Source organism: Rhinolophus hipposideros, assembly GCF_964194185.1.
Source record: "Rhinolophus hipposideros genome assembly, chromosome: 9".
Lineage (NCBI taxonomy): Eukaryota > Metazoa > Chordata > Mammalia > Chiroptera > Rhinolophidae > Rhinolophus > Rhinolophus hipposideros.
Genome location: NC_138055.1, coordinates 83,329,067 through 83,356,264, shown reverse-complemented (window position 1 = coordinate 83,356,264; position 27,198 = coordinate 83,329,067). Strand labels below are relative to the sequence as shown.

Sequence of the window (27,198 nt, the reverse complement as noted above, 5' to 3'; positions counted from 1 at the left end):
GAATTTTTAAAGCTGCCTCATACTTATTTTATAGTTTTCTATTGATTTTAATTTGAATTGCATGTTGGAAATTAACCCCATAAGATTTTTTCTCAGTGCTTGAAATCTTTAAATTCTTAATTAGATCCCAGCTGCAGACGTTAGAAAGGAATATTTTTGTGCAATTAACTCATTCCTGCAATTCCTCATTGCAATTGTATGTATCAAATTCATCCATCTTCTTTGTCACCTCTCTAGTTCAAGCCACCATCTTCATTTCTTGCCTGGACTAATGCTGTTGTGTCCCATTTGGACTTTCTGATTCCTTATGTTATTATGTTACTTATAAACAGTCACTAGCATTCCAAAGCACTTGAATGAAAATCCAAAATGCATAGTATGAACTATGATGGCCTATAGTCATTGATCATTGTTACGTAATCAATTACAATTTGCATGACACTTAACAACCAAGATTTTACCATCTGCATTAAAAAATTCTTAAACCTCTGCATTAAACATTTTTTTCCTCTATTTCTTCATCTTTTCAAAATCAGTTTAAATATAGATCATCCAATAGGGAGACTTTCTCTGCTTTCCCATGGGTGTATTCTCTTTGCATCATATTATTTTATTGTACAGTAGTTATAATAACCTATAATTTGCATTTAATTTTGCATGTTGCTTAATGTAAACATTAGTATAAATATTAAGCATTTATGAATATTAAATCTACTATTTTATATACTTAACTTTACAAAAATCAATCACTATATGCTTACAGTGTTCTAAGTAATTTAATGTATCAACTCATTTAATCCTCTTAACATCTCCATAATGGAGATAATTAACCTTGTTTTATGAATTGGAAAATGAGGTTTAAAGACTTTATATACATGAAGTTAGTTGCAGAGCAGATAATAGAAGAGACAGAAGCAATGGGTCCCATCTCATGCAATTTGCTTCTGTAAAATGTACAGCCTTCCATGTCCCTCTCTTTCTTACGTGCTGACTGTGGCAGACCTCTATAACAATAATACTAATATTTATTGCTTATTGTAGTTAATGAATTGTTCTAAGAGTTTAACATGCATTAACTCATTTAAACTCATAATTAAAGCTTTTTGAGATGGATAACATGACCATTTCTATTTTAAAGAACTGGCAAACAAAGGCAAAGAGAATTGCTCAAGATCACACAGCACATATGTTATAGATCACTCTTAACTACTAGATTTACTCAGTGAACACACACACACACACACACACACACACACAGATTATTGGGGAAGTAGAAGTCAGGATGCCTGGCATCATTTTCCTATTTTTAGTTGGTTTAGTACACTCTTGATGTACTTTTTAATTTTCATATTTGAAATTATTATTACACTTCCTAGTCCACTCCACTTAAATCCAATTAAATATGTGTAATTATACACATTATACACATGATACTAGACATATAAAGTCATGATACCTGGTAGACATGGTGCACGTACAGTGATGTGCATCTGTCATGAGAGCTCTAGAGGAAATGTCAGAGAAACTTCCAGGTTTGAACTTTGAACATTGAAGCAAAACTACAATGTCATGGGCACATTTCTTGTGCTTTACATGCTTTCGTGAAAAATAAAGGGGAGTTTAATTTGTTCTTACTTATCCTGTCAGAGAAAATTGAAATCCACATCAGCATTGCCCATCACAGAGATGTCTTCTAGTTTGGTTGGTTCACTGATTGAGACAAGATAGTCTGGAGAAAATTTGACCTGAAGAAAATATTTAAAAGAACCTATTTTAAAATAGTTGGACGGTTCAAGAGATTCAAATTCTACCGTAATTCGGTCATGGCTTAGAGTTTTCCAAAGTTAATCAATTTACTATACAGATTCAGTTAAAAGCTAGCTATTCATACACACAGCAAATACTTAGATAAATGCTAAGACAATCCATTTTTGGATGTCAAAGCTCAATATTTTTAAAATGTTACCCACTCCTAAGCTGATTTATAAAATCAATGTGATCTTTTTTCAAATACAATAGTATTGCTTTTGATATTACAAAATGTATATTAAAATCCATCTAAAAATATACAAGTTGAGAATAACAAGGAATATTCTGAAAAAAATACTTTGTTCGCTCAAGAAATACATGTGGAGGACCTGCACCAAGCCGAAGGGAGAGATAATATCTAGAAAGTCAAAGATATAAAATACACTGCTCAAACATGAACAAACAACCTAAAAATAATTCCAGAGAATGGTAAAGGGCAATAAATTATAATATCTTAAAATGATGGAGAATAACTCAAGGGGTCTCATAAACTACATCCATTTGGGTGGTTAGAAAGCTTGTCTGAGGAAGTAAGTTGAAACATAAGTGACAGGCAGTCAACAATTAAAAAGGTCTAGTGCAGCCGTTCTCAAAATGTGGGTCATGAACCTCAATATACTCAGGGAGTCCACAATGTAAAAATTATTTCTATAATATTGAGATGTTATTTGAATTTTCACTTTAATTATCTCAGAAGGGAAAAGCAGAGTTTTCAGAGGCCATACAGCATGTGACAATATCATTGTTCTGATGGCTAACGGAACACCTGCTTGCACATTTTTGTGCTTTCTAAAATTTTCTATAGTGGTAGGTTTAGAGTATAAATGGCAGGTGCAGAATATTTTCAGAGATTAATTTAGTTTGTTCTCGGTAACAATACTGTGTTCCTGCTCTCTTTGTATATATTGGCTATTAATTTTATAACTTAGTTATTGTCCAATCAATCACTGCTTTGTAATCTTCAAATTTTCCTCATGTCAATACAAGTAAGCAAAAGTAATTATACTTTGTGGTCTTGTTTTACAATAATTTTTAAATCTGTTTTTCAAAAATATTTCTAAATTTTTAAATTTTGTCTAAAATGATTAGTATTTTGAATTTAGAGTTTATTCTATAATAAAATTAAATTTATAATATATTCTTCTCTTATTTAAGGATGGATCACTGTCATAAGCAAGGAGATTTGAAGACTTTCTCAACCCATAGATGCATTGCACAAAATTGGCCTTAATAAATTAGAGATTTCTCTAAGTCAAAGAAAGGAGGAATTTACTCCAAAGTCTTAAAATGTGCATATGCTTTTTCCAGAAATTCCACTTTTGGAATTTTCCTAAAGCTACATGACACTAGTACACAAAATTTGCTTTCTACAACATTGTTTGTCATAACCATGAATTAATTGAAGTAACAAACAAAAACATTGAAACACTCACTACTGGGCAAAAATATAGACAAATTTTTATATATTTGTACAATGGGATACTCTGTAACCATATAAAATACGATACAAAGTTATATGTATTAATAAGACAAAATAAGAAAAAATATTTTAGGTGAAAAGTGTAGGATATACAGGACAAGAGACACAGACAGAGAGAGAGATGGAAATAGAATGTTGTCATATATATATATAGGAATTCTGAATATAATATAAAATATAAAATCTGAACAATGATTACTTCTAGGGAGTGGAATTGGAAAGTTAGTCGGGTGAGGAGTTATTTTAACCTGAAATCCTGGAACGCTATTAAATATTTCAGCATGTTATATCATGCATATATATTATTTTTATCATGCAAATGAATTAATGCAAAAATATAATAAAGCCTATTATTGATAATGTTAAAATTATATTTTCATGTAAAATGCAAAGAGAAGTGGAAGCAATTGAAGAATTAAAGTGTTTAAAAATATACATCTATATGAGCATAAGGTCTATGAAGAGGAAAGACAGTTCCTTGGCTCATAAAAAATGCTGAAATTAAGAGTGGTAATATGATATATAGATTATATATTACAGAAGTGTATACCTGAAACCTATGTAACTTTACTAACAATTGTCACCCCAATAAACTTTACTTAAAAAAAAGAATAAAGCTTCACATCTACCAACCATGACCAAGATGATATGATAACCAAACCTCACACTAGAATAGCTTGTCAAAAAAAGCTTTAAAAAAATGAATGATAATATGATTGATGTGAGAAGAGAAAAAACTTTCAAATCCACTCCTTTATTTTCTGATTTGAAAATACAAACCACTTACTAAAAAGGCATTTTCCATTTAAAATGTGTCTATTGAGAAAAGCAGAGCAGATAAGATTAGGCACAACCAATTTGAAGAATAAATACTGTTGTATGCGATAGTGCTTTGAAAATTTTAAGAGAAAGCAAGTGTTCATTGAAATACTAAAAATTAACAACTATATTACAACACATCTATGTAATAAAATTTCACATAATAAGTAAAAAATGGCATTAGAGAATAATAGCTAAGGATTAAGAAAAGTCCACAACTAATTGTCATGTGGAAAAGGATACAAAACCATAAGCATAATTCTGTAATATTTTTGTGAAAACCAAAGTGTCTATGAGTTTGTGTGTGTCGATATTCATACCCTAAGGAAAAAATATCAAAAAATAATTATCTCTGGGCTAGAATATGTATTTTCATCTTTTCCCCTGTAAATATTCTCCAAATGTGCTAAAATTATCATTTTCTTCTTTTCTCCTGCGTTTTCCAAATGTGTTAAAATAAACTACTTTTATGAAATATGTAATAAGAAAATAGTTTGAAACCCCAGTGATGAAAATAGAAATTTCTCCTCTACTAATAGGGAATTGACATTATATTTCATCATGTTCTATGCTCTCAGATTACTTCACTTATGTAAATGCAGTCACATATTGCTACATACAGACTGCAGGGAAATGTGTAATATCATTCATTTACCCCATAGGGAGAACGATGTCACAGTTTGTTTAGATGGAGCACTTGCAACACATTAGCTTTAGCACTTCATATGAGAATAAAAGACCTGTGACAGAACTTTGGAAATTTGTTTAACGGTATCCATCAATTAGATGATCTCTGAACATCATTCTAAATTTCTGGTTTTATGACTCTGAATAATAACTAATAATAGCTATAAGATATTAAACATTTCAATATATCAATCTTTTTTTATTATGCTAACCCCTATACTAATAGCATTATACACATAGTGTGCTGTAATGCTCAATTTTCCTACAGACATCATCATGTCCATTTTAAAGATGAAGACACTAAGGCTGTCAAGATTACGTTGTATTTTGTTTTGTGTTTTTTTCACTTTCACTCTTGGTAGGTGGCTTGAGGAATTTTCTAATCTTTCCACAAAATCTGGGTTCTACTGCTTTCTCATTTCAGGACTGACATGCCACCAGCTAGATGGTCACAAGCAGAATCTGCCATCAGGTTGATCACAGAAAAGGAAACTGTTAAGTTGTGGTGAACTTTGAGAAGTCCAGGTGGGACTCAGTTGATGTGGGTGAAATCGTCTTAATGGTGGTCAGCACCCCTGCTGCTCTCAGGTAACAGAGGAATCCAGTTGATGGGCTGAAGGGGTAACTGAATCATTTAACATGGATAGTGACGAAACCTCCAAAATCCATGACCACACATGACCTAAATCTACTTATGCCATATGCCACCCCAGAGTTCCACAGTGTGGATGGATGTGGGTGTGTGGGTGCATGCGAGTGTCTGATATACAAGGAAAGAAACTATCACTGAGTTATTTTATTTGCCATTTATAAACTGTTGCCCAGTTAATATTTCAACTTGTCCTCAACTGATAATAATATTGTTTATAAAATATTTTAAATAATTACATTAACTACCTGGAGTCAGTTCCAATCTGTCCATCCTCTTCCCAGTGGCTGAAAATGTTCATGATTTTGTTTTTCCATTTACTTGTTAGGTGACTTTTAGCAAATTATTTAGGCTTTCTGAGTCTCCATTTCTACTTCTGAAAATGTGAATTTTAAAGTGGATTTTAAAACATAAAACTTAAAGCTAGAAAAAAGGTTATTATTTCATAAAGAAAAGTGGTGGGGATAGCTGGAATTTTTCAAACAAAATCTCAGATTGTATAATTTGACACACAAAGTTAATGCTTAGAATTGTTTTAATTATCCTCTTACAATGAGCCACTTAATTTATGTGATTGGTTTATTTGTTTTCTTTTCTTGATTTCTTCTAAGTTCATTAATTTCTTCTATATAAAACTGAGGCATTTCTATAATTTTCCTAAAATAATAATAACAGAATATGTTATGAATCACCTTAATTTTCTATGACTTACTTTCAAGATTATCATTCGTTTTTTTAACAGTTCTATGACAAAAATAAGTCATTTATTCTAATATTAATTGTTTAGGTGAATGCATTAGTGGTCATTAACACTAAATCCTTTTCACAGATTTCATAGCGAAAAAAAATGATATAATTAAATTATTTTTAAAAGGGAAAATTTTTACAATGTAGCAACATATTAAAATACCTAATTCAAAGGGTTTTTATAAACATGAAGAAAGGAAAATTTTGGAGGAAAAATCCTACAAATAGAGCTGATACAATCACAAAATGAAATAGACAAGGAATTAAATAGATCTCCCATTTTCTAGAAGCATACATCAGAAAGTGAAATAAAAGGTATATCAAAACAGGCCTTTGGGAGATTACAACATTGTATAACTTTTAGTTTTGAAAAACATATTTCTAGTATGCAATGAAGGAAAGATTATTGTTTTGTAATATTTTAGTGTACTTTTTCTTCTTATTATTATTTTTTTGGCATTAAGCTATTGCATACGCATACTATCCCTAAGTAAGGTTTTGGATAAATTCCTAAATTAAATTCACAAAATAAGAAACAGACAGGATATTGCTGATTGGTTCCAGACCCGAATAGCATAAAACACATCCCCTTAACATAAGAAGTAAACTGAAATGTTAATATTTATAATTTGTATCAGAGATATATATTATTTTTATTACATTTTAGAAACTAATGCAAGTTACCCTCCTGGCCAAAAATTAAGTTATTCCAAGGAAATCCATATGGATTTCAAGAGCACTGCAAAAGGATTCTCAGATTCTGCTCATTTGCATTTTCCTGAAATAATGTATTGTTTATGATTTATGAGACCATTCGATGAACATGATAGTTGGCTGACAGCATCACGCTTAATTGTTGCCACAGCTGCAGAAGGGAAGAGCTTTGCAAGAGAAATGTTCTCACTGTAGATGCCTCACTTCCAGCAGGATGCAATTCTTGGTTAACAGCTATGGCATTTAGGCTAGTTAAGCACATCTCTCTTTCCCATTCATTCCACGGGGAATGTACTGGGCTGTCCTTGCTCACCACGTCCACCTGCACTTCGTTAGAGAGCAGAGCGTTCACATGCCACACCATCAGCTCCCCACAATGACATAACTCCATTCAGAGACTGGCGTGACTGGGCTGGGTTTTCCCCCCTTCAGCTCTTGTATCACTAAGAATCTGGCAGCCAGTCCCGTCCTGACAGCGTTTATAGCATATATTGGTGGAATCTTGTCCATAGTGCATCTGCTTTAAGAATTAACGAAAGCAGAGTCAAGACAGTAAGGTAAGCGCTGTTTTAACTATAGCACTGGGGATGCTGACTGTTTGGGACAGTATTTATTGTAACAGGAACAGAAAAAATTCCAGAGCAACGTTGCCAATTGCTATTCAGCAGCATATCCATAGTTTTGAGCTTAACTTTTACACTTTGCTTAACATGTTTTCCATGATTTATGGATTTGAGATAAACTTTGTACAGTATATGCTGTGTTTCTTGGCAAAGAAAATTGTAAAACATTTCAGGGTTGGAATAAGAAAATATTTAAACTAGACAGTGAAAATGTATGGTAATTAAAATATTTGTTATTTCATGCTAATTAGTTACATAAGTTAGTATTGTCAAACTTAATTTTGCTGCCAAAAAAAGGCCATTTCAATCAGTATTCAAAATATTTTGCCATACATATATTGTTAGAGTTTGTTACAATTTGCCATAAACATTTTATGTTGTTATAAAATGTGAACTGAAGGACTTAGACCCTTTTATTTATGTTTTGTTAATTTTAAAGATTTGGTTTTTTGGACATATGCCTTAATGAACATGTTTTGATGAAATTCTGGGAAATATGATTTACTTTGTGAAAACGCATTTCCTCCATCACCACAGGTATTTGAAAAAACTGGGGGAAAGTAAATAAAGTGCATTTATGCTTCATAGTGGAGTCATTATATAGCTACAAACTCTCTTTGAATTCAGAGCCCTTGTTTTTATTCTGCCAAAAAATATGGAAGTGGTTTTTTTCATTACTATTCAGTACTCACATTAAGTTACCAAGGTCTATTTTAGTGTAAACTGAATTTAAAAAGAGATGGAAGCTTATTAATGAAGCAAGACAAATCTTTACAACATGAACATTACTGTAACTTCTAAAGAAACCGTGCTGTGTAATTGTTCTCATGGCCAAGTCCTGTCAACTACAGTAAATGACTCCATCATTATCTTTGGGAAAAATTTACTAAAAATCTGGTTACATGTTATATTGTGTTAGCTATCAGAGCGTTTCTAGCACCATGTTTTAGGGTTTTATCTGTTAAAATAAAGAGCCTTATAATTTCAAGTGAAAACAGAGATGTTTAACTGTCCTGATACTAAAAATCCTACTTACTCCAAACTACCCAGATTTGACCAGCTTGTACCATACTTCTCAGAGGAAGATGTATTACCTTATGGTATCTATTGGAATATCGACCCTGCTTCACATTTAGGATTTCTCACAGTTACCAACTTCTCCTCAGCAATAACCCTTCACTCCCCAAAGTCCAACTCTACGTCCCATTTCCCTTTACCTAAATATCTGACCATGTACTTCCCCCAAGCAATTAAATTGTGCTTTTTTGAGCCTCACCTTAGACTGTTCATATAAGATCAGTGTTGCAAATAATTTTTAATTGATAGTCTCAATTTAATCCTTTCCTACGTGGCTCCTAATGCCAGTGTTAAATATAGACTTTCCTCAATTCCCAGCTCTCTCCCATTTTCATTCTGTAAGAGTACTAAAATCTAGATAAGTGAACCATGCGTTCTTCAATTTTGGCATGAAGAAGGTAGAGAACTTGTGAGTTATTGACAGAAAGGAAAACTTTAAATTCAAAACGTGGAAAAGAATATCTTTATCAGTTGAATCTCTTAATGGGTTCAAAAATTTTTAGAATTTGTGACATTTTCCCGATTAATAAACATTTGTTTTACTATAACTTACATTCTAAATATTAACTTCGGAACAGTTTTGTTATATGCCTAAAAGTATGAAATGTTAAACAAAAGTTGAAATAATATGCATACACACACACAACCCCTCCAAGACTTCTGTTCCTCTTGTTCAGAATCACCAACAATAACTAGACATTTTAAAGGAATGTACTCCCCCTTCCTCTCCCCCGCCCACACACACACTCATAAGAACAGCTTTCCTCCAGACAAAAACCACAGATTGCCCTGTTCTCAGTAAGGGGTTTCTTAATGAGACACTTTAATGATGTGGAATGGTAGGGTAGAGCGTACAATTTACAATTGTCTTCTCATTTTCATTTTTATGGTTTTGAAGAGTGTTCTGAAGCAGTGTTCGAACGTGGTGGTCAATAGGCACCTTCCATAAACCTCTTGCAGGAAGGCATTTAAAGAAGGAAGGATTTGGAGAGACTGACTCGAACAGTTAGGCCCGGCTTACCCAGAAGGGGGCGCATGTGTATGCAATCTAATTCGGAAACTGTTCACCATCCCATGAGTTGTAAACATACTTCCTTAGCCTCATACTTAAATAAAAATGAAAAATACATCATTAGATGCACGAAAAAAGCACTATAAAATAAAACACATTTTGCAATGAATGTAACATTGTAAATTGAATATCCTTTTTCTGAAAGTATACTATTTTATAATAATATGTTTCCACTTTATTTAGGATTCAAAGCTTTTGTCAAAAAATGAATCTAAGTGCGTTTACTCTCCTCTTGGCACTACTCGGTGGTGCCAGCAGCCAGTACTACTATGATTACGATTTCCCCCTATCGATTTATGGGCGATCATCACCAAATTGTGCACCAGAATGTAACTGCCCTGAAAGCTTTCCAACGGCCATGTACTGCGATGAGCTGAAATTGAAAAGTGTGCCAATGGTGCCTCCTGGAATCAAATACCTTTACCTTAGGAATAACCAGATTGACCATATTGATGAAAAGGCCTTTGAAAATGTAACTGATCTGCAGTGGCTCATTCTAGATCATAACCTTCTAGAAAATTCCAAGATAAAAGGAAAAATTTTCTCTAAACTTAAACAACTGAAGAAGCTGCATATAAATTACAACAATCTGACTGAATCTGTGGGCCCACTTCCCAAATCTCTGGAGGACCTGCAGCTTACTAATAACAAGATCACGAAGCTCGGCTCCTTTGAAGGACTGGTAAACCTGACCTTCATCCATCTTCAACACAATCAACTGAAAGATGATGGCATTTCAGGTGCTTTTAGAGGTCTTAAGTCACTCGAGTACCTTGACCTGAGCTTCAATCAGATGAGCAAACTGCCTTCTGGTCTCCCAGTATCTCTTCTAACTCTCTACTTAGACAGCAATAAGATCAGCAACATCCCTGACGAGTATTTCAAGCGTTTTAAGGGACTGCAGTATCTGCGTTTATCTCATAATGAATTGGCTGATAGTGGAATACCTGGAAATACTTTTAACATATCATCCCTGCTTGAGCTGGATCTCTCCTACAATAAGCTCAAAAGTATACCAACTGTCAATGAAAACCTTGAAAACTATTACCTGGAAGTCAATGAACTTGAAAGTAAGTAGAAAGCTGTGCCTGTATTTAATTGATACATCCTCGAGTTTTTAAATGCCTCAATTGTACAACACAAATATTGCATCTGGCTCCATTGAAACGTGAATTAAAAGGCCAACAAAATAGCCCTCTAACTGAAGTACACAAGAATTCTAGTGCAGTTATTTTTCCAATATCTGGCCTTTCTTTGGAGTGAACAGACAAAAAACTATTAAGATCATAGAATTTAAACACTGATTTCTTCAAATTTAATATCCTGGACTAATTAATCCTCCTGTGTTATCGCCCGATATGTATCTCTTATTATTAGCCTCCTTCATGACTTACATTTGTGTCCTACGTTTATTTCTTGGCAAGATCTAGCTGAGGGAGGAACAAACAAGTCCAGAAGAAGCACAGCTAATAGAGGCTGTCAAGCCCCCGACCCCCCTTTTAGCCCCAGAGCAGCATGTCTGTTCTCATGTTCTTCTCCGACATCTTTACTGGGGACTCAACATATAACTCTGCTATCGTGGCCTCAGTCTGTCTGTTACCCCTCTTATGGGGTGTGTGGCTACACAGCGTTCTTATGAAGACTGTGAGGAAGATTAAGGAAGGGGGATATGAAAATGATTTGGAACGTTTTTAAAATAGTATTACAGAGCCTTTTTTCTTATGCGTTACCCTTCATGCTATTTGGTTTTTCCAGTTTCTCCTTCCTTTCTCTTGTAGCTAGAGTTTATTTTTCATTTACCTTCTGGGTGGGAGCTTGGCCTGATCTACTTGGACTATTTATGCACTCTTCTTGTCTCTTGGGTCATCTTTCAATTTAAGCAGACTAGGTGGAAAATTGACATTTACCATGCCCCACCGTACTCTCTAACAGCTTGGCAGAAGAGAAATCTATGATTCTTGGATAAACTTTTTAAACAAAAAGTCAGTTGGGAAATACTGATTCACACATACAACAATTATATCTGCAAAATAATCTATTGCAATCGAGCATCTTTATGCTACAAAAGTTGGGTCCGTTGTCACATTGGACAAGAATACTGGCATTCCTATCTGAAAAATTACATTATGTCTTATTAGTATGATACTTTGTATTCTGCAACAATTTCTTGTAACTCCTAGTAAGGTTCCAGCATTTGCATGAGTAATTGCCAACTCTAAAATGCCACATGCTCTTTCTTGTATCTGGAAAACCAACTTGTCATACAATTCACAGTCAGTCTATTAGAGCTGAACCTCACAGTTGTTTCCAATGGAAAACTCACTATCTGGCAATATGTGTTCCCACATTATAAACAATTGTGGTTAGGAGAAAGACTACTCAGATTGGCCAAAATGCTAGTGGGATTTAAGATGTTTGAGGGCTGAAGAAATCCTGTTAGATGTGCTGGGTGGAGATTAGCAGCAGGAACAGGCCTTGTGTGAGATAAGAAAACAGAGAGATATAGGAGAATTTGGAGGCATAAACACCAGTGAAAGAAGGAGGAGCGAATGTGGGAGATGGGAAAGGTGGTGGATGGGAGAAATGCTAACAGCCACTCAGTGCCACGTTGAAGTTGAACCCACAGTGCCCTGCACAGATGGTCATTTGGAAATGAGTAGTTACCTTTCTTCCTTCCTAATCCTTGACATTTAGGTATATACATTTCAGGTGGGTATTCTTGTCATTTGACTTTGCACGTATGTCTTTAATTTAGTTTATTTTGCCACATGACAATTATACATTCCAATTGTCCACATTCTCTTAGATAAAAGAATCCCTATAGCCAAAAACTAATCCTCATATTTCAAACTTGCAACACAAAACACTAGCTTAATCACAGATCTACCTAATGTAAAGTAATTCGGAAAAGAAAACAAAATTAAAAGAACACCAATAATTATTTAGTGTATATTAGATGCTAGCACTCTGTGAAGTGTTTTACATATCTTAATTAATTTAATCTTCATACAACACATTGTGAAAGATACGTTATATCTAATATCAGAAGAATGATCCAAAGTCATCCATCTGGTAAATCGCAGAGGTAAAAAAATAATATAAGCCTAAGGCCATGCTTTTTCCATTGTTCCAGGCTAGATTAAATATGTCAAAAAAGTTCTTAGATAATATGATACACTCATTGAATGCATTTCTAAAATCAAGTCTTTCTATATCAAGAACTTAGAATAAATAATTATTGTTCTTCGAAAAAAATCCATTGAATATCCTGATGCACCATAATTATTTTTATTAAATATTGCTGTGTCATTTGGTAACCTGAAATATTTTGTTTGTAGTTCCAAATCCATAGATACATCAAATAAATGCCTTTTTTTTTTTAATGGGAAGAAGTCCTATGAGGTTTTATTATGGACTTGAGGAATTTTTCATGATTGTTTCAAGCCCATGTAATAAAAACAATTACGGTTTTCCATTCTTTCATTTCTAGAGTTTGAAGTGAAGAGCTTCTGTAAGATCCTGGGACCATTATCCTACTCCAAGATCAAGCATTTGCGTTTGGATGGGAATCGCATCACCCAGACTAATCTGCCACCTGATATGTATGAATGTCTACGTGTAGCAAATGAAATCACTGTTAATTAATATCTGCTCATTTCAGTTATATTCAGGTGTATCCTGGAGCAACATTTTATGGTTATGTTTTTGTGTGTGTGTCAGTTTTCATAGTGTTCATTTTCTTGTTGTTCTTTATTCCACGAATTTTAAATTCTGAGATAATATGTTTTGTAAACATTTTGTTACTCTTTTTTTATAGAAAAGATGAAAGGCAGGCCTATTTCATCATGAACACAGACACATACACACACACACAGACAACAAAATTAATGCTTTGTTTGTAATTTAGTGTTTTCTACATCTCTACCGTCAAATGATGTGCAAAGCCTTTTGCTGGTGGCATGCAAGTCAGCCAAGTTTTATAATTCTTAAATCTTAACGTACCCAAAAGAAGGAACTACATACACATGGATGTTTGCTGTCTTAAACCAAATTATCATAATATGTTCAAATTTGTTTAGCTGAAAAATAGGTGGTAAATTTTGAGACCAATGACTTTGCAAAATACTTAACAAAATTCATGAAACCACATGCACTTAAAGCAGAATTTATACTATTAAGAATTTATATAGTTACCTAGAGAAACTTGTCTAGAATTATTTTTCAGTTTAATTCATGTGTATTTTTATTATTATTTGCATGTTATGTTTAACAAGCTAATAGCAAAATAAAACATAGCAAATGGCAGCACTGTGTTTGACTTCTGTGAAATTCGTATTTCTCATGTATAAAATACAGCTATGCACCACATGACATTCCAGTCAGTGATGGACTGCATATATGAGGGTGGTCCCGTAAGGTTATAATGGAGCTGAAAAATTCCTATCACCTAGTGACATCACAGCCATTATAAAATCCTACCGCAAAGCATTACTCACTTGTCCGTGGTGATGTTGGTGTACACAAACCTACCACACTGCCAGGCGTACAAAAGTATAGCACATACAATTATTTGTAGTACGTAATACTTGATGATGATAATAAATAACCAGGTTATTGGTTTATATATTTACTATACTAGACTTCTTAACATTATTTTAGAGTGTATTCTTTCTACTTATAAGAAATAAGTTTGCTGTAAAGCAGTATGCCCTGTTCCCCGGCAGCGGCCTCACACATCCCGTGTTTACATCCCGTCTCTTGATTGCATCATTTTCTCTTGTGCTGATTTAATCCTGTGTTGTTCTGTGTATTCAGTGCAGCCTAAGTGAACAGTGTTTATAAAGTCTTCTAGTGTACTGTCATGTCCCAGGCCTTCACATTCACTCACCACTCACTCGCTGACTCTCTCAGAGCAACTTCCAGTCCTGCAAGCTCCACTCAAGGTAAGTGCCCTGTACAAGTGTACTATTTTTTTTTTCTTTTATATCGTATTTTACTGTACTTTTTCTATATTTAAATACACAAATACTTACCATTGTGTTACAATTGCCTAGAATATTCAGTACAGTAACATGCTGTACAGGTTTGTAACCTAGGAACAATAAGCTATACCATACAGCCCAGGTATATAGTTGGCGAACCATCCAGATTTGCGTCAGTCAGTCTATGGTGTTCACAGATCAACAAAATCACCTAAGGTTGCATTTCTCAGAACATATCTCTGTTAAGTGGTGAATGACTCTATTAGATTAGAAAAGTTCCTAAAACCCCCTCCTTGGGTTTGATTAATTAGCTAAAGCAGCTTACAGAACTCAGGAAACCATTTACTCACCAGATTACCAATGTATTATAAAAAGCTATAACTCAGGAGCAGCCAGATGGCAGAGGTGCACAGGGCAAGGGATGAGGGAAGGCACGGAGCTTCCATGCCCTCTCAGACTGTGCTCCTCTCCCAGAATCTCCACATGTTCACCAACCTGAAAGCTCTCCAAACTGAACCCTGTCCTTTTGGGGTTTCATGGAGGCTTCATCACATAGATATGAGTTGTGAAATCATTGGCCGCTGGAAATTGAACTCAATCCCTAGCTCCTGTTCTCCCAGAGGTGGAGGTATGGACGATCAAAAGTTCTATCTCTCTAATCACGCGTTGGTTCTCCTGGTAACCAGGCCACTATCCTTATGTTCCTTAAGGGCTTTCCAAAAGCCATCCAATTAACATAATAGAAAATCTTATCACTCTTATCACAGAAAATTCCAAAGATTTTTGGAGCTGCGAGCCAGGACAAAGACCAAAATTATATGAAAAATATAATTTGAATGAGCAAACATGTGAATATATTTTTTATAAGTCATTATATTGCAGTATTTTAATCTTACAAGTTGCTTGGATATTTACTCCTATTCCCATTCCTGTTGTTTTTACTGATTCATATGCAATGGTATTCAATTAAATAAGAAGAGGCTAAGATCTCAGCAATAGCTGCTTGGTTGTTAAGCAAAAAAGGATGGATAACTACCAAGACAGATAACGTTGAATGTATATACGTTTCTGAAAATGAGAGTTAAAAAAAAAAATGTACCTTGAAGCCAATACATTTGTAACATAGGGTTAGAGTTTATAATCCAGTAATAATACCTCTCAGCTTTCTATATTATGGGTATCCATGATTCTATACAATGGGAAATGATAGGGCATACAGTTTTATAAAAGTAACTTCTACTTTATCTAGTTAACAATAAAGAATATGTTTGGAGCCATTGTGCAGTCAAAAATACACTCATCCCACGTGAGTGCACACATAGTCTCAAGTGTATCTAAAACAAAGGAAGCATCACTCTAGAGTGCATGTTTTAACAGAACATTTTTAGTGAATTCTGTCTTATGGTAAAATGGCCTATCATCAAAGGACCATCATCAATCAAGACTGAGTTGACCGGAAGATATGTGAAATGTACATTACATTAGATACACAAGTATTTTAGATTGTCATAACTTTTCTACATAAAGGTAGGTTTCTTGAGCTGTGGAAGCACTCTCAGGCCATTTCTTAGTATGAAATTAAAATCTATTTTCTCTCAATGAAACAGTAATACAAAAGAAATGAAGATCAATTAAAAGGAACGTTATAGACCTAAATAATCTTTTACCTCTATATCACTTAGGGAAAACATCTTTTCAGCTGACAGTCTACATCATTAAAAGCCTTTTATTTATCTCTGTTCAAAGTCATGTTACTCTTAAGCCTAAAAAGCAAGACTATAACTTTTTTCTTTTTTTTAATTAGTTCCTGGTGTACAAAACAATGTAATAGTTAGACATTTACACGCCTCACAAAGTGATAACCCCCTTCTCCCAATCTACTACCTCTCTGACAACGTACAAAGCTGTTACGATTCCATTGACGCTATTCCCTGGGCTGTAGGAAGACTATAACTTTTAAAACAGCAATTCCCTTTGTAGTTAAGGTTGGTTGATAAAGACCAAAATGACACTTTCTTATAGAAACATCTGGGGAAAGCACTAGTTAAATCCTGTTATGGGACAGATCCCCTTTCTAGAAGACAGATCTCATCTCTCCAGGAAAGAACTGGAGAGGGGATGTGTCCTGCTTTCTCCTTCACTCTCTGTGAGTCCCCTAGTGAAGGAAGAACATGGAGGCTCCTTTATCTGCTGGTCCCTCACCCCACAGCCTACCCCAGTTAGGATAGTGTTTTCCAAATTTCAACTGTATAATCAACATATTGGAATGCTTTTCTAAATGCAGATTACCAGACGCAATGCCCGAGATATACAGACCCACTAAGTTAGGTAATGTAGGATTCCACATTTTTAAAGAACATCAATGTTGATGCTTGTCCTAGTGGTCAGTGAGTGACACACATCTTTTAAAACTGGGACTTAGTGTGAACACTATGATCAAGCTACTGAAATCCCAAACAGTTAAAAAGCAGAAGAGTCCTTTTGTCTAAAAAAGCAGAATAGAAGAAAGACTGCTGTTTGTGTATATATATGAGAATAAATATTATTTGTTTTCATATTCTAACATATTTAAGTTCTCTAACCCTCAATTTATTCATCTGTAAGCAAGGATAAAAAAGGTAAGTTCATAAAGATATCGTGAGACAATTCTCCCACCCAATTGACTCCAAAGTTGCTTTAGAAATATAATACTTCTTGCCAGCTTATGCTTCTTTCCCCTCCAGTGACCCAATTGGTACTTAATCATAAGAGATGGCTTAGGATTCACTTTGATTAAGTTTTCAAGAAGGTAACCAGGAAAAGGGGTTAACAACAAAGTGAATTTAAAACAGGAATGTCTCTGTACTAGCTCACAAACAACAATGATACTGATTTTGTGTCCTTCTGGATAAACATTCATGTAAATGGATTAAAGCAATGATGCTTAAACAGCTTTTTCCTTTCCTAACATTGATTCACTGGAGACTAAAGTGTAGACTCTGTTTTTGGGTCCATGAATGGAAAAATGAGCAAAGTCCCTCTTTAGTCTTAACATCTCCATTTGAAAATCAGGGCTAAGTCGTGTCTTTATGGGAAAAAGAACTGTGATGTACTGGGGCTTTGAGGTGTGTGAAGAATTATCATGCCCTAATCAGTATAAAACCTACAGCCAGAGGAATGTTGATTTCTTAGTTAAAGTTCTCCAACAGGTAATAGCTGTTTTCAGAAATATTGGAGAGGCTAAAAAGTTGGTTTTATAAAGGACTTGTTTGGTGTTTTATTTTGCTTGTGATCTTTTAAGTTTGGGGTTCCAGTTTTTTTTGTTTGTTTTTGTTTTTCTGTAGCTGTAATTTTATCCTAACGATGGCCTTAGATTTTTCCTTGGTTGGATTTTGCAACTATTACAAATATTTGCTTAACGTGTTACTCACAAGTCAAAGAAAATATTCATTTTATTTAAAGTGAATGCTAAAGCAACTTTACTACCAGAATTAAAATGTGTGTAAAATAACAATAAAAGTTAGCAGACATTCCATAGGTATACAAAATAAATAGAAATATGTATATATTTAAATCTAGATAGTTTTATTTAGTCACTTATGCAATCCATAGCTTTTTGTTTCCTAATAAAGTATAAGAAACTGAACACAGTAGAGTCCCAGAAAGGAGAAATTTACACAACATAAGATGAGTGAGGTCTCATGCATCTTTGTCTCACTTTGATAGCCCAAGATTCCACTTCTGCTTTGTAATAGCTCCTTCCTCACATTTTGGTTGGCCCGAAAAGTATCACCTACATGTCTGTCTTATTCCCTTAAAATAAACCTGATATTCCAGAAAAAGAAAATGCATTCTATGTTTTAAAAAATATTCAAGAGCCTTAGCTACCTTGCCTATGAACGTTATCTCAAATAAACTCTTCTGTAATCACACTGCCATGGCTTTATTCTAAGAGTTGCTCAATTTTCATCTAGATTTCTGAAGATTATCATGTTTTGCCTAATTTCATCATCCACAATGTTACCGGAGTGAGTTTTCTAATATATACATCTGGTCCTTTATTATTTACCTGTTTAAAACTATTCAATGATGCCCCATCATTTACAGGTGTGATTCAGGCTCTTCAATGCGACGTACAAGGCAGCATACAAGGCCCCCCAAAATATCAAAGGCCCCCTGCAGTCTTGTCTTGGGTTATCTCTAGAGCCTCATCTCTTACCAGGCCTTCCCAGGCCTTGCCAGGCCCCACCATGCACTATCTTAAATCACTTGATAGTGCTACCATACTCACCAGTTTGCAGCTGATTTTGCTCCAGTGTGCATGCAAATTCTGTCCTTTTTTCCTGGACTCTCTTTATATTCCTGGCACTTGGAAACACCTACCCATCTTTCAAGACTCATCTTAAGCTATTCTTTCCCTTTGCCATAATTCCTTCTGAATGTTTTCAGATAGAATTAAATTTTTTATCATAGAAATAATATCCTTTATCACAAAAATTATTTATCAAAATTCTAAGCAAGAATTAACAATTCTCTCTGTTGTATCTCCATCTGTAACTTTTTCATTAATTTATTAAACAAATACTTATTTAGCTTCTACTATACTCCAGGAATGGCTTACGTGTTAAGAATTCATTAGTGAACAAGACCAAGAAATTCTTCCCCTACCAAAGCTGATATTCATAATGGATGTATTGGGTAAATATTAGCAAAAGATCTGGTATAGCTCTAATCATAGCAAACAAAATGCATTTTAAGAGAAAATGTATTATTAGCAATGAAACGATTTACAATATCACAACCCGAAGTTTAGTATAACAAAAAAGTATAATAATTTCAAATATATTGGCAACTTATGAAATAGTATCAAAATATACATAGAAAATTGACATGACTATAGAAAGACTTAAATAAAAACCTTTGAGCATTGTGATAGATTTCAAACATTCCTTGAAATTATTACTATTCAAGCAGATTAAAAATCAGCAAAGATATAACAGATAAAGATGACAAAGTTTTAACCTTAATTAATGGACAAATATAATATTTTATATCCAAAAATTAGAGAATTAATATCCTTCTCAAGTTTAAATAGAGCATTTATAAAAATTGATTTCATACTTGGCCACAAAGCCAAATTTGTTTCAATAAATTTTAAAGAATAGTCTATATATCCCATTCTCCATTAAAGAAATTTATTAGAAATTGAAAAGAAAACACAATTCACATATATTTGGAAATTAAGAAAACAATTCTAAAACACTTACGGGTCAAAGAAGATATCAAAATTGAGACCTAGAAATATAAAACAAATAATAGTGAATATATAGTATATCAAAATGAATTAAATCTGTGATATAAGTAATTCAAATATAATTTATACCCTTCAATCCTGTTACTGCACTGGAAATTAATGTTATGAATATTTAATTTAAATAAGAATGATTTTCATTAAAATATGAGATGAAGAAAAGATCTTCACTATCACTATTTCTATTCAATGGTTTATTGGCAATAGAAAAAGAAATGGAGTGAGAATTTAAAAAAAGACAATAAAACTCTAAAATTTTGTAGATCATATGATTGTCTTCATAGAAAACACAAAAGATTATACAAATATATTATTAGAAATCATGACAGAGAGTGCCATTTGTTTACCTATTGCATCTCAGATCCAATGCCCTTTTTTATATATTCTACCATGCTAGGTATAAAACTCTACAAACCACAATTCCTAGGTGCCTTTGCCTGCAGGGGAGACACAGGAGGAAAATTGATAAATGGAAGAAGTAAAGGAACTTCCAGTGTAGTTTTTCTTTTTCTTTTTTTTTTTTTTTTTTTAATGTGTGAACTTGACAAATAATTCTAAAATTTATGTGGAAAAGCAATGAACCAAGAATAACCAAGACACACCTGATGGAAAATGATGGAAGACTTGTCTAACTATATGACTATATAAAGCTATAATAATTAAGATAGTATGGTACTGGTAAAGAATAGGAAAGTTGACCAATAGGATAGAAGAGAAAATATATAACAATTTATACATTTTTATGGAAATTTTATATATAACAGACATGTCATTTCATGTCACTAGGGAGAGTAGGAAATGGGCAATAAAAATCACTGAAAAAAAGATGAACTTGGATTCTTCATCTCACACACAAAAGTCAATTCCAAATATATTAAGAACTTAAATGTCAAAGACAAAACTTTAAAATGTTTAGAAGAAAAGGTAGATGAATATATTTCTGATGTGGAGTCAGGAATGATTTCTCAAGACAAATCATTAAGGAAGAGATTGATGAACTTGTACATCATTAAGACCTCTGTTCACCAAACAATATTGTAAAAGGAAGTGAATGAAAAAGCAGAAACTAAGAGAAGATAATTGCAATGCTTATAATGTACAAAGGCTTAATAACTATAATATATACAGAAGTAAACCAAATCAATAAGACAAAAGCAGACATTCCAATTTTAAAATGGGCAAAATCCTGAACAGAGTTTTCTTGTGGGTTTTTTTGTTTGTTTGATTGTTTGTTTTTGGCACTGAACTTTTTTTATTTTGTTTAAATTTATTTATTGTTTAATTAGTTTCAGGTGTACAAAACAATGTAATAGTTAGACATTTACACCCTTCATAAAGTGATAACCCTCCACCCCCAACCTATTTTCCTTCTGACATCGTATACAGCTGTTGCAATTCCATTGACTCTATTCCATAGCCAGTGACTATATAGATTTAATTATAGTTGACAATCAATATTATTCAGCTTCAGCTTCAGGTGTACAGTACAGTGGTCGGGGATCTACACCGTCCATGGAGTGGTCTCCCTAATAAGACAAGTGCCTGTCTAACAGCCTACAAAACCTTTACAGCATTATTGATTATGCTGGTCAACAGGTAGTTCCATTTTCAATTTTTTGAGACACCTCCATACTGTTTCCATAGTGTCTTCACTAATCTGCAAACCCTACAGCAGTGCACGAGGGTTACCTTCTCGCCAGCAATTGTTGTTTGTTGGTTTATTGATGATAGCCATTCTGACAGGAGTGAGGTGGTATCTGTGGTTTTTATTTGCATTTCTCTAGTGATTGATGATGTTGAACATTTTTTCATGTGTCCGTTGGCCATCTGTATGTCCTCTTTTCTAGGTATCTATCCAGAGAAATCCAAAACACTAGTCTGAATAGACGTTTGACAGAAAACACCATCACAACAACAGAAAGATGTTCAACTCATTAAAAATTAAGGAATATAAATTAAAACCACAAAAAGACATCATTTTTGCCTATTCAATTGTCAAAAATTAAGTCTGACAAGTTTAAAGGATTGGTGGAGATGTAACTATTTTTATTGGTTAATGATGTGAGTGTAAATTAGAGCAACTACTTAGGTAAAAAATTTGCCATTATCTTGCAAAGTTGTAAGTTCGTATATCCTATAGCCCAGCAATTCGCTTTCCACAATATTTCTCAAACCTTAATGTGCATTTGAATAGAACAGGGATATTGATAAATTGCAAATTTTTAGGCGTGAGCCAAGATTACACATTTTTACCAAACTCCCAGGTGTCAGTAAGCTCACAGTGAGTAGCAGAACAAACCCAACATAAATCTTGCATACATGCAAAAGGAAATGTGTATAAAATAGACATAACAGTCCTTTAAAAAATAGCAAAAGGCTGGCAATATCCCAAATATACATCAATAGAAAAATTAATAAAAGGTAGAGTACCATGGAATATTATACTGTAGTGAAAATGAATGAACAACTACCCAATAATATGGATGAATCTTGGTAATAGGATATTGAATAAAAAAGCAAAGAAATTGAGGAAAAAAGAGCTCAGATAACTTGCCCAGAGTTGTACAGTTATAAATGACATCCAGAGATTTCTCAAGACAAAAACTAGAGGGCATCCTTGCTTTTCTCTTACTCTTGTACTTCAAAACTAATTAATCAGCAAATTCTAATGAATATGGCACCAAAATGTATCCCAAATTTGTCTGTTTCCCCATCTCCATTCTACCTCCCCAGTGCAAGCTTCAGTTAATCTGGCCTGAACAACATCAATGTTTCTAACAAGTCTTTCTGCCCCCTCTCTTACTCACTGTTGTGGGTTGAATTGTGCCCCCTGAATACTTATATGTTGACATACTAACCCCCAGTATCTCAAAATAACCATATTTGGAGGTCTCTGTAAGGATAGGGTCCAAAGTCTGTATTCTCAACCACTCACAACACTGTCTCTATCAGATTTCCAGAGCTCGTTGAGTTGTTCTGTTTCATGGGCCAATACATCAGTGAAAATATTTGGGGTGGGTAATTCTAAAAGAAGCTTTCCTCCTAAAGTCCCTCATAGACTAGTAGAATTCTTGGCTTGAAGTGACTTAATTCAGAGATTGTCTGGTGTTTGACTTTACTTTGGGTATCATGTGGATTCTCACTCTACATGAATTTGGTTTAAATACTGCTGTGAAGAGATGAGTGGGAGGACAGGAGAGGTTATTTGTTCTGCTAATTACACTTGGCCAGTGTCAATTCTTTTGAGTTGTTCTATTCCCCAAACAAATGTGTAGACTGAACAGCTGGGCCATTCTTATGGGACCTGAGCATTTTGTTGATAGGAGCATGTTTTTTCTTCTCTTTGGTTACTTAGACTTTCCAAGATTTTGCAGTCATTTTTTTTCGATTTGACAACTCACTGGCAAGAAACAAAAAAGTCCATCTGGTTTTCCATTTTATTTCATGGCATTTTCCCAGAAAAAAATCTGGGATAAAGGTTTTGTTTCAATTTTTTAAACTGGCCCTTAGTCCTGCATACAATCCTCTTAATTCTAGGTTTATTATGAAACTTTTATTGGTCCGAGAAAACAATGACCTTTATTTGTCTAAGATGGAAATTACAGTACAAGGACTTCATGACTATTAAGACGTATAAAGGTGTTCAAATGCCTTCGTCTTGAAAGTGTCAGAAAGTTCTCCAAATCTGTAACCACGACCTGCTGAAAGAAGAATTAAATAAACACATAAAACACTTTGCTAAATGTGTTGGTCATGGCTTAGATTTCACAGTTTCGATCATTTCAGTGAGAAACACTGCCTAGTAAATAGACATTTGAGATTTTAGCAGGAAAGACTGCCATTGATACAAACAAATCACCACCGTCTCAGACGTTGATGTACCCACATAAATTATTTTTCAGATATGGATATGAAAAGGCCCTTGGGGAGAGTTTCATGACATTTATAATGTTGAGAACTACCTCCAACTCTCAATTCCCAACCATTTTCATTGCTGTTTCAGCTATTGCTAAGATTGGAGTTTCCTCGACTATTGATAGAATTCTTAGATATTTCTAGGGCTTCCCCTTTCCCCCCTCCAAAAAAAATAAACCTTTTTACTGTGTTTTTTCTATTTACCTCACTCACTCTTTGAGTTATTAAGTTAAAAAGGTAATAGCATTAAAAAAAATACTTAAAAGTAAGCCTAACGAACGCCAGAAAGTAACTCTAGAGCAATTTTAGCTTATCTTTTTGCAATAGATATATTTTTAAATATTCTCAATTTCAAATAGGACAACCATTCTGAGTTTGCTTTATCTCTAGCCCTTCTTGATCCTTCCCCAGACATAAGAAGCAAGTGGAATTAAATGTCACTTAGACCTTGAAAAAGCAATTGAGATATACTTCAGTGCTATTTGTAACCCTGATAGACGTCTCTGCACTCAGTACCAGAGAAGTCTTTCATCTGCGTACTTTTTTTCTAAACTGTATCTAATTCTCTCTTTAGAGATGAAGTATCAGGCAGGAGTCTGCCAGGTTCCAAATAATTATTTTACTGTGGAAGTAAAATGCTTCCTTTGTTTCTCAAGTAAACCCATCCAGCACCTGCAGAGCTGAAGCCTTAGATACGCAAATTCCAAAAGCATGAGTCCAAAATCTCCCTCCCTGAGAGGATGAGAATGTTTAGCTGAAGATAAAAGAATTCTCTCACTTGCACCTTTTCAGTCTCAAATTTAGAGTGAGGACATAACTGGAAGGTTTAATTATTCATCTGAAATGTGAGCTTAGATGATGGCTCCTTCCCCTTCTCCCCCCTCCTTGTCTATCTTCTTGTTTTTCCTTCTTCTCCTCCTCCTTCTTCTTCTCCTCCTGCTCTCCCTTTCTTCTCCTTCTCCTTCTTCTTCTTCTCTTTTTCCTTCTCCTTCTTCTCCTTCCCCTTCTTCTTCTCCTTCTTCTTCTACTACTTCTTCTTCTTTTACTTCTTCTTCCTCTCCTCCTCCTCTTCTTCCTCCTTCTTTTTCTTTTATCTTTTTATTTCTTCACCAAGGACTGTGTACCTTTCCAACAAATGTAAACAACATTGATAAAATAAATAACTCAATGTGTACAAAGAGGATGTTTTTTAGAAGTCATTAATAGTTTTACTGAAAACTCCTTTAATAATCACAAGAGTTCCATGAGGTAGATACTATCCCCACTTAGTAAACCAGGAAATTGAGGCTTAGAAAATTTTTGTTAGCCAGTCCAATTTCACAAGGAGGGTAACTTCTGCAGCTGAGACTTAAATCCAGACATGTCTTATCCAAAAGGCTATGAACGTTAGTTTTTTATATAGACATTAATACTCACTTTTGAAAAGAAGAAAATGAAGAAAGATTTCCTGGCCAAGTAGGTGGTTTCATACAGGTAGAAAGAGCACTCAGTGGAGAGTAAAGGGACCTGGATTATAGCCATGCTTATGCCACTAAGTATCTGGCTGAGCGATTGCTCCTTTGATCTTTGATCTTCTTTGATCTCTTATATAAGAAGACTGGACAAATTAGGCCACAGTCCCTTGCTGTATGAGTCTGTGCTTTTTAATTGATTGAAAGCCCCAGAGGTAGACTTTGGGATCACCAGGTATCTTATTTATCTTAACATTCTTCTTATTGGACCCCCTTGATGAGCTGGAAGCATGAACACAGTTTACCCAGGCAATTGCAAAAAGCAGGGCTAGGCATATGCCATCCTGCAAAGAAAGCAAAGTTGGTCTTTGCTTAATTCTGTGTTGTTGCCCTTTTTACCAACTCTTTACATTCTATGGTTTCCCAATGGTCCACTCAATCTAAAATAACCTTATGTTACCTGAAAGCTGCCCAGAGACACTAAGAGGGACACCCCAGAAAGGAAATAATTCCCTGGGCTCTTCTCTATTCTTATATACTTAAGAAGAAACAGGTTACTCATTTTATAGATGCAAGTTGGTTCCTCTCTTTCCTTAATTCAAAGGCCTAGTCCATACTACCTATACTTTTCTGATGACCTAACCTCCACAGAACCTCCACAGAACCTCCTCACTCCCTTAATGCACTTCCTCTGCTTCATCTGGTCATAGTTAATTTTATTATGACCTGAAATAAATCAATAATATTCTTTTTCTTAGGAATATGAAAACTCCGAAGGAGACACAGAGATGAATGTGGTCCTCCCAAGGCAGCAAACTAAAGAGGAAATCCATCAGCTCTGGGGGTGGAAGCCTATGTGTAGCTCTTTGGTTTCCTTCTAAAACTGTAATGTATTTATTTGTTTGTTTGTTTGTGTTTTTGGTTACATATTTCTTTGTTTGTTTTCTCTTCCTTACTTATGCAAATAATCCTGGTATCTTTCTAATGTAGCTCCCTTTATGTTTAAATTAGCCTGAATTGATTTTGGTTGTAACTCAAATAAACTAAATTGATTCAGGATGTTTTGCCTCCTTCAGATCCTTGTACAATGTCACCTTGCTCAGATTCTCTTAATTAATTCTTGAAGTCTCTTTACACATCCCATCCCATTCCCTGCACTTGTTACGAATATATATATATATATATATATATATATATACATATATATATATATGTATATATATATATATATATATATATATAATATTACATTACATTACATTACATTATATTACGTTCTCTCATTATTGTTTCACCTCTAATAGAATATAAGTTTTGTGGAGGCAGGTGTTTTAATCTTTCATTTCCAATACTCTGTCTCCAGGATCTAGAATAGTTCCTGGTACATATATATGTTACTTAGTAAATATTTGTCTGGTACATGGACACTTATGCGACTAAAGTGTTGGGGTACTGTTCATCTCTCTTTCTCAGGACCTTGAATCTCCTAATAAATTCTGCTGCTCTGCTCTTCTCTTCCCTTTCCTTCCTTTCTTTTCTCTTCCCTTCGAATCTCTTCCTTCTACTTCTCTTTCCTTCTCTCCACTTCCCTTTCCTTTTTTTCTCCCTCCCTCTCCCTGTGTGTGTGTGTGTGTGTGTGTGTGTGAGAGAGAGATTATCTTTCTGTCTGTCTTTCCACAAAGCCATTTGTGCTTGTTAGTTTGCCTTTATGGTGATGGACAGATTTGTACAATGACACAGGATAAAATTTTCCCTGCCAGACATATGCCTAAAGCTCACCATTCTCATCTTTCTCATAATATAAAGTAGAAAAATTAAGGTGTGGGCTTGGGGAAAACTCAGGATGCCTTCAATATTATTGGCCTCTGATGTCTGACTCTAAG

General features: G+C 34.3%; 2 protein-coding genes and 1 long non-coding RNA gene across 13 annotated transcripts in view; 2 read left to right on the top strand and 1 right to left on the bottom strand.

Moving 5' to 3' along the window:
* Positions 1-1,641: 1,641 nt before the first annotated feature.
* LOC308502669 lies at positions 1,642-21,750 on the bottom strand. Its single transcript, XR_013994058.1, has 3 exons — positions 21,639-21,750; positions 19,906-19,933; positions 1,642-1,745 (listed from the first exon to the last, which is right to left on the bottom strand). It is a non-coding gene; the product is annotated as an uncharacterized lncRNA (long non-coding RNA).
* On the top strand, positions 7,070-14,322 carry LUM (lumican). Its single transcript, XM_081060744.1, has 3 exons — positions 7,070-7,462; positions 9,861-10,747; positions 13,168-14,322. Exons 2-3 carry the CDS (start codon positions 9,883-9,885, stop codon positions 13,320-13,322), a joined length of 1,020 nt encoding a protein of 339 aa, XP_080916870.1. The 5' UTR covers positions 7,070-7,462; positions 9,861-9,882; the 3' UTR covers positions 13,323-14,322.
* Positions 13,385-27,198, top strand: part of KERA (keratocan) — a 39,171-nt gene continuing 25,357 nt past the window's right edge. For 5 of the 11 annotated variants that reach the window (XM_081060736.1, XM_081060733.1, XM_081060738.1 and 2 more), the window contains exons 1-2: positions 13,385-14,620; positions 26,074-26,200. The gene's annotated coding sequence lies outside the window, so the exon portion shown is untranslated. The remainder of the gene's footprint in view (positions 14,621-26,073; positions 26,201-27,198) is intronic. The other 6 variants (XM_081060742.1, XM_081060732.1, XM_081060730.1 and 3 more) reach the window with 2 other exon arrangements.